At 42.4% G+C, this 18767-nt stretch overlaps 1 protein-coding gene across 1 annotated transcript in view; it reads right to left on the bottom strand.

Annotated features, from left to right (window-relative positions):
* L3MBTL2 (L3MBTL histone methyl-lysine binding protein 2) overlaps positions 1-18767 on the bottom strand; it is an 837765-nt gene that overhangs the window by 47878 nt on the left and 771120 nt on the right. Inside the window, exon 16 of the mRNA XM_040406869.1 lies at positions 17737-17820. Coding sequence (XP_040262803.1) covers positions 17737-17820 — 84 coding nt within the window. The remainder of the gene's footprint in view (positions 1-17736; positions 17821-18767) is intronic.

Genomic DNA, 18767 nt, shown 5'->3' with positions numbered 1-18767 from the left:
AGGCAGCCCTCTCCCCCCTTGCAAGACGGGTGGTAACGAGCCGTTGGGGGAAGCCCACGCGACTAGTTCGCGCGGTGCCACAGGTGCAAATCCGTTCTAGAAACAAATGCCTAAAGAGGGCCACACTTGTGTAAAAATTGTCCACATAAAGATGGTACCCCTTGCCGAATAAGGGTGACACCAAGTCCCAGACTGTCTTCCCACTGCTCCCCAGGTAGTCAGGGCAACTGACCGGCTCCAGGGTCTGATCTTTTCCCTCATAGATCCGAAATTTGTGGGTATAGCCTGTGGCCCTTTCACAGAGCTTATACAATTTGACCCCATACCGGGCGCGCTTGCTTGGGATGTATTGTTTGAAGCCAAGGCGCCCGGTAAAATGTATTAGGGACTCGTCTACGCAGATGTTTTGCTCAGGGGTATACAAATCTGCAAATTTCTGGTTGAAATGGTCTATGAGGGGCCGAATTTTGTGGAGCCGGTCAAAAGCTGGGTGGCCTCTGGGACGGGAGGTGGTGTTGTCGCTAAAATGCAGAAAACGCAGGATGGTCTCAAATCGTGTCCTGGACATAGCAGCAGAGAACATGGGCATGTGATGAATTGGGTTCGTGGACCAATATGACCGCAATTCATGCTTTTTAGTTAGACCCATGTTGAGGAGAAGGCCCAGAAAAATTTTAAGTTCGGAAACTTGGACTGGTTTCCACCGGAAAGGCTGGGCATAATAGCTTCCCGGGTTTGCGGTTATAAATTGTGTGGCATACCGGTTTGTCTCTGCCACGACGAAGTCCAAGAGCTCCGCAGTCAAGAACAGCTCAAAAAATCCCAGGGCCGAACGGATCTGAGCTGTCTCAACCCGAACTCCAGACTGGGCGGTGAAAGGGGGAACTACTGGTGCGGCTGAAGTTGGTGACTGCCAATCAGGGTTTGCCAGCACCTCAGGGACTCTAGGGGCTCTACGGGCCTGTCTGTGCGGTGGCTGCGACGGGGTAACTACTGCACGTGCCACCGTACCAGCTTCAACTGCCCTTCTGGTGCTCGCTACTTCACCATGTTGTACGGCAGTGCTGGTACTAGGTCCAGGAAGGGCTGCGCTGCTGGTGTATGCCTCACCACATGATCCGGCAGCGACAGCCCCACTCTGCTGCTCTTGAAGCGGATCCTGCGCAACCTGTGGTCTAGCGACACGGGGCCGGGTACGCCTGGTTCTATCAGGGACCTCCACCTCCTCGTCCGAACTTTGGGTCAGAGAGCCACTGCTTTCTACAGGTTCACATTCTGACCCGCTAGATTCGTCAGATAAGGGTTCCCATTCCTCATCCGACTGGGTCAGAATCCTGTAGGCCTCTTCAGAAGAATACCCCCTGTTTGACATTTTGGACTACTAAATTTAGGGGTATTCCCTGAGACTACCCAAGAAAAAAAGCAAGCCTGTCTTACAAAAAGGAGGCTAGCGAAGTACCGGAGGCCGCTGCGGTTGATAAAAAATATCAAAACTGATTTTTTTATCGCCGCAGTGCGTGTAAAGTGAATGTGCAGTGATCAAAAAAAAATAATTTTTTGTCACTGCGGTGGGGCGGGCGTGGGTGAACGCACGTGTGGGCGACCGATCAGGCCTGATCGGGCAAACACTGCGTTTTGGGTGGAGGGCGAGCTAAGGTGACACTAATACAATTATAGATCTGACCGTGATCAGTTTTGATCACTTACAGATACTATAAAAGTACAAATGCTGATTAGCGATACGCTAATCAGCGAATAAAAGTGACTGCGGTGCGGTGGACTGGGCGCTAACTGACGCTAACTACCTAACAAAGGGGCCTAAACTAATCCTAAAACCTAACAGCCAATACTAGTGAAAAAAATAGTGACAGTTTACACTGATCACTTTTTGTCTTTCACTAGTGATTGACAGGGGCGATCAAAGGGGTGATCAAAGGGTTAATTGGGGTGCAGGGGGGTGATCTGGGGCTAAGGTGTAGTGTTGGTGCTACTCACTGTGAAGTCTGCTCCTCTGCTGGATCCAACCGACGAAAAGGACCAGCAGAGGAGCAGAGAAGCCATATAACAGATCATATTTACTAATATGATCTGTTATATGGCTTGTGATTCGATTTTTTTAAAATCAGCAACCTGCCAGCGACGATCATTGGCTGGCAGGTTGCTGATGCAATTCTCCTTGAACTTTTGCCAGCCCGCGATGCGCATGCGCGGGCCGGCTGTGACCGAAATCTCGCGTCTCGCGAGAGGACGCGCCGGCGCGTCTAGGCGGAATGAAACAACCACCTCCAGGACGCGTCGCTGCGTTCGGCGGTCCGGAGGTGGTTAAACACTGCAAATCACCCTGAACACAACATCCCTGCCGTAAAACATGGTGGTGACATGTTTTTCTTCAGCAGGGACAGGAAAGCTGGTCAGTTTCACTTTCCAGCAGGAAAACGACCCTAAACATACAACCAGAGCTACAATTGAATGGTTAAGATCAAAGCATATTCATGTGTTAGAATGGTCCAGTCAAAGTCCAGGCCTAAATCCCATAAAAAATCTGTGTCAAGACTTGAAAATTGCTGTTTCCCAGACGCTCTCCATCCAACCTAACTGAACTTGAGCAAGGAAGAATGGACAAACAGTTCAGCATCTGCATGTGCAAAGCTGGTAGAGACATACCCTGAAAGACCAACAGCTGTACCTGCAGCGAAAGTTGGTCTACCTTATGTTGGTCTATCACATAAAATCCCAATTTAAGTTTTTGGGTGTAACATGAAAAAATGTGGAAAAGTTCAAGGGTACGAATACTTTTTCAAGGCACTGTATATGCTTTTATTTAATTATCAAATTATCAATCAATTTATTCAAATATTCATAGTTTCTCAATACTGTAGTGCTTTTCTCTCGAAAGAATGGTATTTAGCATGTCACAGTGACTTTGTCCTGGGAGTTGTATGCCTAACTGTAATTAAGTCTTGCTACTGATGGCTAGAAATCTTCTAACAGTATATTTGCCGTGTTCCAAATTACTGTCTGGGAATTATCACTTGTAAAGTGCACTCTTCAACCAGTCTCTAAATTAACTATAATGTAAAAAACAGTTGGGTGGTGTTCAAGTATCGGAAAACTCAAGATATGCCAAACTGCTTTAATACTACTGGTATACCCAGAGGTGTAACTAGGCTTTCCTGCACCCGCAGCAAGGATTCAGATTTGCGTTAAGCCACTCCTCTAACTCCACCCAATGCATACCTATACTCACCCAGTCCCACGTAATAAAATCTATCATAGGGTACACTGTGGTACCAATACTACTTGCAATAAACGAAAGACCCAACTGGTCCTACCTCATCCAGGGTGTCGGTGGCGTCAGTGTGATGTCCGCTGGATCCAGAACATGGTCCCTGTGGTGATAGAGCAAAAAGAATAATCACATAAGAAAGGGATGGTCACTGCCCCTGTGAAATCCCCAGCAGGGGGTGCTGTGCTGGCCTGTAATACAGTGCCATCCTAATGTATAACAGGGTCATCTAGGAAATTTCACCTTAGTGCCACCACACAGTACTAATAACCACATTGTGCCCCCTCACAGTAATTATGCCCACATTGTGCCTCCTTTACAGAATAAATTCCCACAATGTGCCTCCTCATGGTAGTTATATCCTCCTTGTGGCCCTTCACAGCTTTGTGCCCGTCACAGTAGTTATGCCCATCTTTGTGCCCACCACTGTAGTTATGCCCATCTTTGTGCCCCTTCAAAGTAGTTATATACACCTTTGTGCCCACCACTGTAGTAATACCAACCTTTGTGCCTATAACTGTAGTTATGCCCATCTTTGTGCCACTTCACAGTAATTATGCCCATCTTTGTGCCGCTTACAGTGGGTAAGCCCAGTTTGTACCCCCTCACTGTAGTTATGCCCACTTTTGTGCCCCCCCACTGTAGTTATGCCCAATTTGGTCTCCCTCACTGTAGTTATGCCCAGATATATGCCTCCTCACAGTAGTTATGCCCAGATATGTGCCCCCTCACTGTAGTTATGCCCACATATGTGCCTCCTTGCTGTAGTTATGGCCAGATATGTGCCCCCTCAGTGTAGTTATGCCTACTTATGTGCCACCTCCAAGAGCTGTGGCTCCCCTTGGCCACCAGTGCCCTATCCAACTACATGAAAGAAAAAACACAAATACTTACCTGCTTCCCTGATGACATGCTTCCAGACACACATCACACTGCTGGCTGTGCAGGAGGCTGATTCCTGGGCTTTCAGAGCTCCTCCCACAGCCAGAAGCATGATATGCGGTCTGAGGGGGAAGCACTGGAGACCAGCAGAACAGTGAAGCAGGGAGCAGATGGCTCCCTGCTTCACTATGGAAACGAACTGCCCGGCAGTGAAAAGAACTGCAGGGCGGGAGCTCGTGACGCGTCTGCCCGCCTTCCCCCCCTCACTACACCCCTGGATATACCTTCCCAACTGGTACTGAGATACTTCATCGTGATTTCTATAGCGAGTCCAAAAACAGCCATGCAATTTCCCTTGTTAACATACTTACAAATGTACTTGATGGATTTACTGAGTTACTATATTCAACACTGATGCGTGCTTGAAACATTTTCTAAAAAAGTGTAGAGCATAGAACAACCCATCTGTTATCCACTATTTTCGTGTTGCTGTGAATCGTCTTCTAGAGCTCCTCTTCTATATTGAGAGTAACCATTATCTCTAGTTTCTGTGTCTCTAATCAATTTTCTTGAATATCCATTGCTGCGGGTTACATCCTTCAAACACAGTGCATTAATGTTAAGGTTTCCATATGGTCTATGATTCATATTTTTCATTACTATCACAAACAGGTTGTGGTCTTCATCTGGATTTGGGAACTCGGCTGATATAAAGCCTTCGAGTTGGTTTGGACCAATTTTTTTCTTTCAGCCAGACTACATTCCGAAAACGTGGAAATCCTTGTTTTTGCCATTTGATTGAGTACATAAGGCACTGTGACTCTCTGAACACATGACTCTTTGTCATTAGGTTGATTAATTTAATTTTCTTTTTGTCTGTACACTCTGGCTATAAAGTTGTAACGATTGCTGGGTATATGTATATATAAAAGTTCTTCTCTTATCTGTGGCGAAACTAAATTACATGTGAAGGTAATAAATAAATTAGGGTGTCTTTAAATTCTAACATATGTCCTAGCATCTTGAGCATATTAATGCAAATGTTCTAGGTAGAATTACCAATTTACCAATGTTAACAACTTTCCCATCAATAGCCACAGCATTATGGGATGTGTTCATTGATGTATGAAGAGAAGATGCTGAGTCTCAGTTTTCACATACATATCAACAAGAAATTGATGAAAAAATTGCCAAAAAATTAACATGTGATTGGAAAAAAAAAATTCTGATCATTTATCTCTATGCATAGAAGTCAATTTCTGAAACTATTTTATTGATTGCTGTACTTCACGCTAAGTTGATTTGCAAGATTTTTAATTGATACTCATCCCGACCTTGTAAAAATTTCAGCAGGTACTGAAGTACATCACAAGATCTACAGTGCTGCACATAATTATTCATACCCCAGGCAAATTTTGACTTAACCTGTTCAGGACACAGTGCGTACCGGTACGCTCTGATGTCCTGGTACTTAAAGGGTTTCTCCCACTTCGTTTTCACATAATAAGCTTTTAGACACTAGCGATCCGCTCTAACAAACAATCCTAATATAATAGCTTTTGGGGCAGCCGATTCGCAAAAAAAAGAACTTATATTGATATGCTAATGAGCCTCTAGGTGCTATGGGGGCGTGATTAGCACCGAGAGGCTCGGTCTACCTTCACAAATTGCCGCCGCCGAGCGCGTCCCTCCAGCCCGTCCCTCCAGCCCGCCCATCTCCTCCGGAATGCGATCCTCCCTGTGAGCGTATGTATTCGGTGCATGCGCAGTGAATGTCTGACTGCTTTCTGCACAGACATCTCCACTGCGCCTGTTCCTCGGAGCACTATGACGTCATCGGCGCAGGCGCAGTGGAGATGTCTGAGCAGGGAAGCGGTCAGACATTCATTGCGCATGCGCCGAATACATACGCTCACAGGGAGGATCGCATTCTGGAAGAGATGGGCGGGCTGGAGGGACGCGCTGGGCGGCGGCATTTTGTGAAGGTAGACTGAGCCTCTAGGTGCTAATGACGCCCCCATAGCACCTAGAGGCTCATTAGCATATCAATATAAGTTCTTTTTTTAGCGAAACGGCTGCCCCAAAAGCTATTATATTAGGATTGTTTGTTAGAGCAGACACTAGCGGATCGCTAGTGTCTGAAAGCTAATTATGTGAAAACAAAGTGGTAGAAACCCTTTAAGGACACAGGGCGTACCGGTACGTCCTGAGAATTTCCGATCAGCGCCGCTCGGCGGGCGGTGATCGGAACCCTGTGCCTGCTCAAATCATTGAGCAAGCACCTTGGCTAAATGCAAGGGGGGTCCCGTGACCCCCCCCCCGTGTCGGCGATCGCCACAAACCGCAGGTCAATTCAGACCTGCGGTTTGCGGCTTTTTTTTACTGTCGCGGTGGCGGCTGGTGGCGGTGCCATCGGGTACCCATGCGGCTGTAGGGGGGACCCGATGGCATGGAAGGCAGCGCGATGCCTTCCTGAGACATCGCCGCTGCCTTCCTGTGACGTGCCTGTGAGATCCAGCTCCCTGGATCTCACAGGCCGGAAGCTGTATGAGTAATACACACAGTATTACTCATACAGCCAATGCATTCCAATACAGAAGTATTGGAATGCATCGTATAAGGGATTAGACCCCCAAAAGTTGAAATCCCAAAGTGGGACAAAAAATTAAGTAAAAAAAAAGTTGAAAAAATAAAGTTTTCCCCCCAAAAATTAAAAGTTTCAATTAAAAATAAACAAAAACGTCATTTTCCCCAAATAAAGTAAAAAAAAAATTGTCAAAGATAAGCGGAAAAAGAAAAGTAGACATATTAGGTATCGCCGCGTCCGTATCGACCGCCTCTATAAACATATCACATGACCTAACCCCTCAGATGAACACCGTAAAAAATAAAAAATGTGCTAAATAAACAATTTTTTGTCACCTTACATCACAAAAAGTACAACAGTAAGCGATCTAAAAGACGTATGCCCACCAAAATAGTACCAATCTAACCGCCATCTCATCCCGCAAAAAATGAGACCCTACCTAAGTCAATCGCCCAAAAAATAAAAAAAACTATGGCTCAGAATATAAAGACACTAAAACATCATTATTTTTGTTTTTAAAAAGCTGTTATTGTGTAAAACTTAAGTAAATTTAAAAAAAGTATACATATTAGGTATCGACGTGTCCGTATCGACCGGCTCTATAAAAATATCACATGACCTAACCCCTCAGATAAACACTGTTAAAAAAATAAAATAAAAACGGTGTAAAAAAAAGCCATTTTTTGTCATCTTACATCACAAAAAGTGTAATAGCAAGCGATCAAAAAGTCATATGCACCCCAAAATAGTGCCAATCAAACCGTCATCTCATCCTGCAAAAATCATACCCTACCCAAGATAATCGCCCAAAAACTGAAAAAACTATGGCTCTCAGACTATGGAGACACTAAAACATGATTTTTTTGTTTCAAAAATGAAATCATTGTGTAAAATTTACATAAATAAAAAAATTGTATACATATTAGGTATCGCCGCATCCGTGATAACCTGGTCTATAAAAATATCACATGATCTAACCTGTCAGATGAATTTTGTAAATAACAAAAAATAAAAACGGTGCCAAAACAGCTATTTCATGTTACCTTGCCTCACAAAAAGTGTAATATAGAGCAACCAAAAATCATATGTACCCTAAACTAGTACCAACAATACTGCCATCCTATCCCGTAGTTTCTAAAATGAAGTCACTTTTTTGGAGTTTTTACTCTAGGGGTGCATCAGGGGGGCTTCAGATGGGACATGGTGTAAAAAAAACCAGTCTAGCAAAATCTGCCTTCCAAAAACCGTATGGCATGCCTTTCCTTCTGCACCCTGCCGTGTGCCCGTTCAGCAGTTTACGAACACATATGGGGTGTTTATGTAAACTACAGAATAAGGGCCATAAATATTGAGTTTTGTTTGGCTGTTTACCCTTGCTTTGTTACTGGGAAAAATGGATTAAAATTGAAAATTTGCCAAAAAATGTAAATGCCAATAACTCTTGTGGAACACCTAAAGGGTTAACGACGTTTGTAAAATCTGTTTCGAATACCTTGAGGTGTGTAGTTTCTTAGATGGGGTCACTTTTATGGAGTTTCTACTCTAGAGGTGCATCAGGGGGGCTTCAAATGGGACATGGTGTCAAAAAAAAACGTCCAGCAAAACCTGCCTTCCAAAAACCGTATGGCATTCCTTTCCTTCTGCGCCCTGCCGTGTGCCCGTAGAGCGGTTTACGACCACATATGGGGTGTTTCTGTAAATTATAGAATCAGGGCCATAATTATTGAGTTTGGTTTGGCTGTTAACCCTTGCTTTGTAACTGGAAAAAAATTATTAAAATGGAAAATCTGCCAAAAAAGTGAAATTTTGAAATTGCATCTCTATTTTCCATTAATTCTTGTGGAACACCTAAAGGGTTAACAAAGTTTGTAAAATCAGTTTTGAATACCTTGAGGGGTGTAGTTTCTAGAATGGGGTCATTTTGGGTGGTTTCTATTATGTAAGCCTCGCAAAGTGACTTCAGACCTGAACTGGTCCCTACAAATTGGGTTTTTGAAAATTTCAGAAAAATTTCAAGATTTGCTTCTAAACTTCTAAGCCTTGTAACATCCCCAAAAAATAAAATATAATTCCCAAAATGATCCAAACATGAAGTAGACATATTGGGAATGTAAAGTAATAACTATTTTTGGAGGTATTACTATGTATTATAGAAGTAGAGAAATTGAAACTTGTAAATTTGCAATGTTTTACAAATTTTTTGTAAATTTGGTATTTTTTTATAAATAAAAATGATTTTTTTTTACTTCATTTTACCAGTGTCATGAAGTACAATATGTGACGAAAAAACAATCTCAGAATGTTATGTTAATGTAAAGTTATCAGCACTTAAAGTGACATTGGTCAGATTTGCAAAAGATGGCCTGGTCCTTAAGGTGAAATAAGACTGTGTCCTTAAGGGGTTAAGGAGAGGATTGTTGAACATCTAAAATCCCATGGATTGAAAGATGAAAAACAGCATGGGTTTACTTCAGGGAGATCATGTCTAATCTTATTGATTCTTTTGATTGGGTGACTAAAATAATAGATGGCGGAGGTGCAGTAGACATCGCTTATCTAGACTTTAGTAAGGCTTTTGATACGGTCACACATAGAAGGCTTATCAATAAATTGCAGTCTTTGTGCGTGGACTCCCATATTGTTGAATGGATTAGGCAGTGGCTGAGGGACAGACAACAGAGGGTTGTAGTCAATGGAGTATATTCAGACCAAGGTCTTGTTACCAGTGGGGTACCTCAGGGATCTGTTCTGGGACCCATATTGTTTAATATCTTAATCAGCGAAATTGCAGAAGGCCTCAATGGTAAGGTGTGTCTTTTTGCTGATGACACAAAGATTTTTAACAGGGTTGATGTTCCTGGAGGGATACACCAAATGGAAAAGGATTTCGGAAAACTAGAGGAATGGTCAAAAATCTGGCAACTAAAATGTAATGTTGATAAGTGCAAGATAATTCACCTGGGGCGTAAAAACCCAAGAGCAGAATATAAAATCAGTGATACAGTCCTAACCTCAGTATCTGGGGAAAGGGATTAAGGGGTCATTATTTCAGAAGACTTACAGGTAGGCAGACAATGTCATAGAGCAGCAGGAAATGCTAGCAGAATGCTTGGGTGTATAGGGAGAGGAATTACCAGTAGAAAGAGGAAGGTGCTCATGCCGCTCTACAGAGCACTAGTGAGACCTCATTGGGAGTATTGTGCTCAGTACTGGAGACCATATCTCCAGAAGGATATTGATACTTTGGAGAGAGTTCAGAGAAGAGCTACTAAACTAGTACATGGATTGCAGGATAAAACTTACCAGGAAAGATTAAAGTACCTTAACATGTATAGCTTGGAAGAAAGACGAGACAGAGGGGATATGATAGAAACTTTTAAATACATAAAGGGAATCAACAAGGTAAAAGAGGAGAGAATATTTAAAAGAAGAAAAACTGCTACAAGAGGACATAGTTTTAAATTAGAGGGGCAAAGGTTTAAAAGTAATATCAGGAAGTATTACTTTACTGAGAGAGTAGTGGATGCATGGAATAGCCTTCCTGCAGAAGTGGTAGCTGCAAATACAGTGGAGGAGTTTAAGCATGCATGGGATAGGCATAAGGCCATCCTTCATATAAGATAGGGCCATTCAGTATATTGGGCAGACTAGATGGGCCAAATGCTTCTTATCTGCCGACACATTTTATGTTTCTATGTAAGACGATGTACAAGAGGCATTATTGTGAAAAAAAACCATTTCTCAGCTTTTATTTACATTTGAGCAAAAAGTGTCCAGTCCAAAATTATTCATACCCTTCTTAATAATCAATAGAAACGCCTGTATTGGCTATTACAGCAATCAAACGCTTCCTATAATTGCAGACCAGCTTTTTGCGTGTCTCCACAGGTATTTTTGCCCATTCATCTTTAGCAATGAGCTCCAAATCTTTCAGGTTGGAGGGTCTTATTGCCATCACCCTGATCTTTAGCTCCCTCCACAGATTCTCAATTGGATTCAAGTCTGGACTCTGGCTGGGCCACTCCAAAACGTTAATGTTGTCTGCTAACCATTTCTTCACCACTTTTGCTGTGTGTTTTGGGTCATTCTCATGCTGATATGTTCACTGGTGCCCAAGGCCAAGTTTCTCTGCAGACTGCCTGATGTTGTCGTTGAGAATCCTCATGTATTGCTCTTTTTTCATGGTGCTGCTTACTGTGATTAGGTTCCCTCGTCCATTGGCTGAAAACCCCCCCCAAAGCATTAGGTTCCCACCACCATGTTTGACAGTGGGGATGGTGTTCTTTGGGTTGAAGACTTCTCCTTTTTTACGCCAAATGAAGGAAACATCATTGTGACCAAACAATAAAAATTTTATTTCATCTGACCATAACACAGAAGACCAGAAGTCTTCTTCCTTGTCTAGATGAGCTTTTGCAAAGGCCAAGCAGGGTTTTGTGTGCCTTATCTGGAGAAGTGGCGTTCTCCTTGGTCTGCATCCGTGAAACCCAGCAGTGTGCAGTGTCCGTTGGATTGTCTGCCTTGAGACATTGCCACCAGCAGAGCCCAGATTCACCAGGATGGCCTTGGTGGTGATCCTTGGACTCTTTTTCACCTCTCTAACTATCCTCCTGGCCAGCACAGGTGTCACTTTTGGCTTCCGACCACGTCCTCTGAGATTTTCCACAGTGCGGAACATCTTGTATTTTTTGCTCAAATGGAAATAAAAGCTGAGAAATGTTTTTTTTTCCCCCCACAATAATGCCTCTTGTACATCGTCGTATTATCTTTTGGGAGACACCTATGTAATTTCCCGTCAAAAAAATTACTTGCTGGTTGAATAAAAGTAACTTTAAGTCAAAATTTGCCAGGAATATGAATAATTATGGGCAGAACTGTATCTGAAATGCATTGCAGTGAATCACTTCACCTTTGGATGATGATGTCTGATTGATCTAATTTGTTGCCTGCTATAACAACCTTAACTTTGTGTATTTGAGGAGCATTAAAACAACATTTATGTTCACCCACTGGTCTTTTATCAGCCCTGATAAGTACCTTTTATTTATTCAAAGGCATGCAGTCTTTTAACTCATAGAGTACCCTCGGCGGACATGTACGGCGCTGGTGGATGTGACTTAAGGACCAGCGCTGTACATGTACGGCGGGCTGATCGTGTGGGTGCAGGAGCACCCCTGCTGCATACACCGGCATCTGTGAAAATACCGATGCCGGCATATTAACCCCTTGTATGCGTCCAGAGGGTTTGCGGAGGCTACAGGTGCCCTCCACATCTCCATTAGGTCCCCACGCTGCAATAGCAGAAAAGGCAAGCCCGATGCCTTCCATAGGCATCGGGGCTTGCCTTCTACGGAAGCCTGTGAGATACAGCCCTTAGGCTGGGTCTTATAGGCAGGCTGTCAGCATAAAAGCTGAGAGCCAATGCATTACAATGCAACTTGTATTTTAATGCATTGCAGAAAGACCAAAAAAAAATATGTGTTTTTCATAATAAAAAAAAATAAAGTTTCAAGTAAAAAAATTAATAAAAATTTCCCAAAATAAAACCGATAAAATTGTAAAAAAATTAGGGTACTTTCACACTAGCGTTTTTGTTTTCCGATATTGAGTTCCGTCCTAGGGGCTCAATACCGGAAAAAAACTGATCAGTTTTAATGCATTCTGAATAGAGAGCATTCCGTTCAGGATGCATCAGGATGCATCAGTTCAGTCCCTCTTACAATTTTTGGCTGGAGAAAATAGCGCAGCATGCTGCAGTTTTTTCTCCGGCCAAAAATCCTGAACACTTGCCGGAATTGAAATGCATTAATGCCGAGTGCCCAAGTGTTCCGGCAAAACGGACCCGGTTTTGCGGTCTGCGCATGCGCAGACCTTTAAAAATTAGAAAAAAAAAAAATACCAGATACGTTTTTCCAGATGACAACCGGAAAGACGGATCCGGTATTGCAATGCATTATTTGAGACGGATCCGCATCCGGATCCATCTCACAAATGCATCCGTTTGCGCCCGGATTGCCGTAATCCTCTGCCGCAAGTGTGAAAGTACATTTAGAAAAAAAAGAAAACCAGACATATTGGGTATTGCCGCGTCCGTAACGACCAGCTCTATAAAAATATCACATTATCTACCTCCTCACCTGAACGCCGTAGAAAAAATAAAATAAAAACTGTGCTAAAACAATAATTTTTTGTCACCTTACATCACAAAAAGTGCAAAACCAAGCGATCAAAAAGACGTATGCCCCCCAAAATAGTACCAATCAAACCGTCACCTTATCCTGCAAAAAATTAGCCCCTACATAAAACAATTTGGCAAAAAATAAAAAAATATATGTTTCTCAGATATAGAAACACTAAAATACTTTTATTGTGTTAAAAATTATCCAAACATGAAGTAGACATATGGTAAATGTAAAGTAATAACTATTATATGAGGTATCACTATATGTTTTAAAAGCAGAGAAATAGAAATTTGGAAAGTTGCAAATTTTTCCAATTATTTTAGTAAATTTAGTATTTTTCTTTTAATAAAAATGAAAAATATTGACTGAAATTTACCACTATCATGAAGTACAATGTGTCATGAGAAAATAATCTCAGAATGGCTTGGTTAAAGGGGTTGTCCGAGTTATGAAAAAAAAAAATATAGCACTGAAAATCTGATATATAACTGAGCTAAGCAAGTTTTATGCAAAAAAAATATATATTTTTCCTCATTTCCTTGGTTCTTTTCTGGCCCTTTGTTTACATGCAATAAAAACAATCTCTGCCCCTCCCCCTGCTCTGCTAAGGGAGTGAATACAAGAGCTGCCCTGAGTGACATGTCTACCTGCTGGGAGACTCTGCAGCATGTTGTATGTGTAGGACTACAAGTCCCAGCTGTATAATGACACTGCTAAGGGAGTGAATACAAGAGCTGCCCTGAGTGACATGTCTGCCTGCTGGGAGGCTCAGCAGCATGTTGTATGTGTAGGACTACAAGTCCCAGCTGTATAATGACACTGCTAATACACACAGGAACTTCCCCCTACCTTCTTGTCTAATGCTCTCTCTAGTATGTCAGATCATGTGCCCAGAACTGTCTCCTCACTGCCTGCAGAACTACCCAGTGTGTGCAGCTGAAGGAGTTAAGAATCCTAGCAGAGAGTAGACGGCAGTGAAGGGGGGGGGGGGCGTGGCCAGCACAGTGACATTTCATTTACAGGCTCGTAAACGACCTTTATCAGAGCAGGGAGAGAAGCTGACCCTCAGTAATGTGACCCTCAGTGAAATCTGAGAAACCAGCCACTGGAGATAAAGTGAGTGAATTGGAAAGCTGTTACATTTGCTTAGTTAGGAACATAGAAAGAACAAAAAAATAACTTGGATAACCCCTTTAAGTAAAAGCGTTCCACATAAAGTGACACGTCAAATTTCCAAAAAATGGCCTGGTCCTTAAGGTGAAAAATGGCAGGGTCCTGAAGGGGTTAAACATATTTATAAGGTGGTTGTGTTGATGAAACATCTGCTTTAAGTTCAGCATCGGGGATTTAATTGAATCATTAATTCGCTCCCAGTTGCTTGTCTTCTATACAGTAAATTTTTAAAGAGTTTGGGCTTTGATCAGGGACAAATAACAAAGAACATATCTTGTGCCCATCTATCTCCTAGGATCCTAGACACTACATAGAAGCACAGCCTTGCCACAGAATAATCCGCGGAGGAAGGTCCGAGTTGACCGAAACATTCGGTTTAATATAACTTGTGGCTTTTTTAAAATTTACAATACAATATTGGATCATTTTTTGGATGTCTGACTTTCCACAATAAAATGATGAACTAATTGCATCAAATCTATTGGAGTGCCGTGAATATTCTTATGACTTATCTGGATTACACTGAAAATCTTATAGCAACAAACTGGAATGCCTTGCCACCCTTGATGCACTGGTTCTTTTATTTGTCTTTTTCAATATGGACCTGATGCTGTTTCAAGCTCTCTGCAGCCCTTATGTATTGACTCTATCCCTCTCTATTTTCATTTTGGCTTGATTCTGTTGATCTGTCAGCATAATCAACCCTATCAAACCAGACATACTGCCTTGTAGGGTTAATCATGCTGATTAAAACAACTCCCTTCTTTCTTTCTGTATGTTGAACAGCTGAAGAGATATCTGCTCGCTCCTCCCCTTTGAGTGTAGATCACAGGGGTGTTACAAAAGCAGTGCTCCAAGGCCTCTGGCCAGTCCATTAGCACTCGAACTTGCTCATTTCCATATAAATTAAAATGCACATAGCTTTGCAGCTGTTCAACATACAGACATATGGAAGGTGTTTAACCCTACCTGGGAGTATGTCTGGTTTAATAGGGTTGATCATGCTGATAGATGACGAAAAAGTCAGGTCTCATGTTTTTCTGCGGTTTCTGATGCCCCTAATGTCCTAGCTCTTTCCCACTCATTCATTGGTGACATTCAGTGGCGTATTGTCAATATAGGCAGACCACACGGTTGCTATGGGGCCCGCTGCACAGGGGGGCCCGGTTCGCATGGAAGTCCCCGGCCCTACGTCTACGTAGCTAATAGAGGCGGCCCATGGCCCACCCACTTGTGTTCTTCCTCCGGCTCACACACAGAGGTGCGCACCCAGCGTATCCTTTCTGCTTACGTGCTGCCCGCCAGGAAGTCGCTGGCCTGGGTCTGCGCTGAGCCGGGAGATCAGAAGTGGAGGACGAGGTCAGGAGGAGGAGGAGTCCTGCCACCAATGAAAGTGCAGCTTTATTTCCCACATGGTCAGACAGACTGTGCAGCACTGTGGCCAGGTGCAAACTATCCACTGGACTGCACTGGTCTAGTATGACTGACAGGTGAGTGAAGTGTGTGCATCATCCCAGAGGTGTGGGGAGCACTATAGTGGACTGCTAAGCTGTTGGAGGCACTATAGGGGAACGTTTAGGCTACTAGAGACATTAAAGGGGATCATTTCAATTACTGGGGGCACAATACGTGGCATTTAAGCTACTGGGGACCCTATAAGGGGCTTTATAATTAGGGGTGGCACTCTGGGAGAGAATAATTAGTATTAATTATAATTAGGAGACCTCTGTTACTATAGGGGGCTGTATATAACGCACTATTTTTACAGTATAGTATTTTGAGGCATTGGGCAGCACAACAGGCACTGTATTGACTGCTCCCCATGTCTCTGGATGTTTTCATCTGCGTGACGGGAGGAAGGCAGTGGCGGCTGTGGCATCAGGAGCAATGCGGTTACAGGGGAATGAGGTAAGTAAGGTGCCTGGGCATTTTTGGGGGCATTATAGGGGTTAGATAACCCCTTTAACTCCTTGCTGCTGATGCATTCCCTCCTGAGTGGCTGCTACTGAGGAAAGGGTAAGAGGTCCCCGAAACGCATCTGGCGTGATAGCTGAGAATTCCCACTGGACCAACAGACTGAAAGATGCCTCTATACAAATGGTTATACAAGTCTGATAAAGACATTTCTTTTTCTTGGAGCGCTCCAAACAGAGAGAAAAAAGTTTTCCATCCAACTCCAACGGCATCAGCTCCTGCGATATTTCGCTGTGAGACACAAGCTGGAATCCCGCTGCTGACCTCGTGACACGCCGGCGTCTGCTGCAGCAGGTGGGATAAGATATATTACAGCGATTTGAATATCGGGCATACAAAGCCGAAATATCGAATATATCAAATCGTAATCCACTAGGAGAAGGTAAGACCCACCTTATCTCTCATACAGCGCAAAAGCGGTACCTTATTCATAATTATCTGCGGGAATTGGGTCCAGATACTCAGTACCAATACAACAAGGACTATCTTTTCGTCTTCACAAGACGGTACTTGCAAGCACAAATCAAAGCAGTATTTATTTATTGGAAGCAATTGCACTTTATGTATCATAAAAGGACATTATACAAACTTGCCATAGTTTGATTGAAAGGAACTTTGCTTTAGTGCCTCAAGGAACTATACACTTTTGCTTTACAGGTATCCTCTTATCCGAACTTTAGACTTTTATCCAATAACATATGCTTTGTAATTGTGGTTTTATCTTATTGTGATTTTATTGTATTTTTTATGCAGCTTTTATTGACATTAAATTAGTGTGATCACGTATACATTGTATATTTTAGTTTGTTTCCACACATATAGAGTGCCAGTCCGTGTTATTTATTTATTTCCAATATTTTCTCCTGTAAGGGTGATACAGGCATTTGGACTAGAGCACCTGCTTCCTGACCACATAGGAGTGAGCTATTTCTATTATCTTTGTTCAACACATGTACGAACTTATGTTTACATTTCTTTATTGGCAAATGGGGTGTGGAGGCAGGGGAGGAGCCAGGACAGGAGGTGGGATGGGCCAGGGGTGGGTTGTGGGCAGGGTTAGGGGGCCCAATTCAGATTCTTGCTATGGGGCCCAGTGATTTCTATGTACGCCCCCTGGTGACACTGTTCTGCTGTTTCAATCACTTTCAGTAAGTTTAGTTTCTTTACTTTTGGCTGGACTTGTCCAGATCCACCATGCATCTAAATTATTCTCTACTCTAAATCACAAAGCCAAAGCCTACTCCCACAAATTAGCAGCACCAAGGGTGAAGACAGAAGCAAAATTATAATTTGTTTATGCTAGAAACAATGCAAAATACTTTAAAACAGCAATAAGCCTCTCAGGACTTTTGATATAAAAATGATTCATGGGATAATCCCTTTAGTACATATGGTTCACAAATATGTACCATTGTCACCACCATTTTCACTCAAAAAACTGTGTAAGTTTTTATACATGTGCCAATTTCAGTTTAACTACAAAATAACACTTTAAGAAATCTGAGTCTCAATTCCTTCTGGGATTCGCATCCCCACCTATCCCTTTGTTGAACTTGATTGACTTATGTCTTTTTTCAACCATATTAACTATGTAACTATGTAAGACTTTTGTTATATTTTTGTTTTCCTTAAAAATCCACCAATAATCTTACTTGTAGTTTCCAAAGGAGAAAGATGAGAAAGAGACATCTCTACGTTGTTCATGGGTCCCATTTTCTTAAAAGCTCTTTTTTTCCCTAGAGTAGAGGAAAAATAGTGAAAAAGAAACTGGCACAAAAATGGCGGCCTTATTCATTGGCTACATTCTCTACAAATTTTTGCTATGACATCATCATCATACTATACATATACCTGATAATCATATTACTATCATAAATCAAATGAAAATCCTGATTTAACATTTAATTTAGAACCGATGTCCGCAAAATGCTTGCCAATACTATAGAAAAAGTAATCCCTCTATTTGAATTTTAGTTTTCAACTCCAGTGTGGGTAATAAGTTCCAAAAATAAATGTGAAAATAAATATCCTATTTTATTTAAATTTCCACTTTGTCAATTAATAATCCTCTTCCTATAGTGAGATTTTCATGTCAAAATCATAGATCAAGTGAAAACACCAAGTAGAAGCTGAAAACAGTAGACTGAGATTTCAATTTCATCTCTTGCAAGCATTTTCCCTGCCAAAAAAGTCAAAAGAAAAAGAAAGCCCATTAGAATTTTCATTTTAACATTGTCCTAATATTCAAATTCATTTTAATGAGCAGTAGTGGCGTGGTGCCGCATGCAAAATTATGTTATTTAATTCTTGACTGGACAGTGACTTTGTATGTCTACTAGAGGGCGCTCTGCTTTTACACATTTCCAACAGCTAACACACAGCTGCCGTTCAGATCAAGTTTAGAATCCCAACAGATGGTGCTGTGACAGTAAAATCTTAGTACTGTACCGAATGCATAGGATAAGATTAGGAATCTAATAGGTGGCGCCCTCTTTTTGAGGAGTGAATTATACTATGATTATATCCTCAACGCTGCTGCCCTGTTAACCCCTAGATGCTGTGGTGCCTAATCGCCTGTAGCATCTATGGGGTTAATCCACTTTGCCATGCTTGAGTGAGGATGTGGTGGCCATTGCTCTAGAAACGTGCCAAGAAGCTTAAAAAGTCCCAAATTAAGGTACAC

Source organism: Bufo bufo, chromosome 9 (assembly GCF_905171765.1).
Source record: "Bufo bufo chromosome 9, aBufBuf1.1, whole genome shotgun sequence".
Taxonomy (NCBI): domain Eukaryota; kingdom Metazoa; phylum Chordata; class Amphibia; order Anura; family Bufonidae; genus Bufo; species Bufo bufo.
Note: the sequence above shows the minus strand (reverse complement) of the source record. Positions and strands in the feature narration are given on the sequence as shown.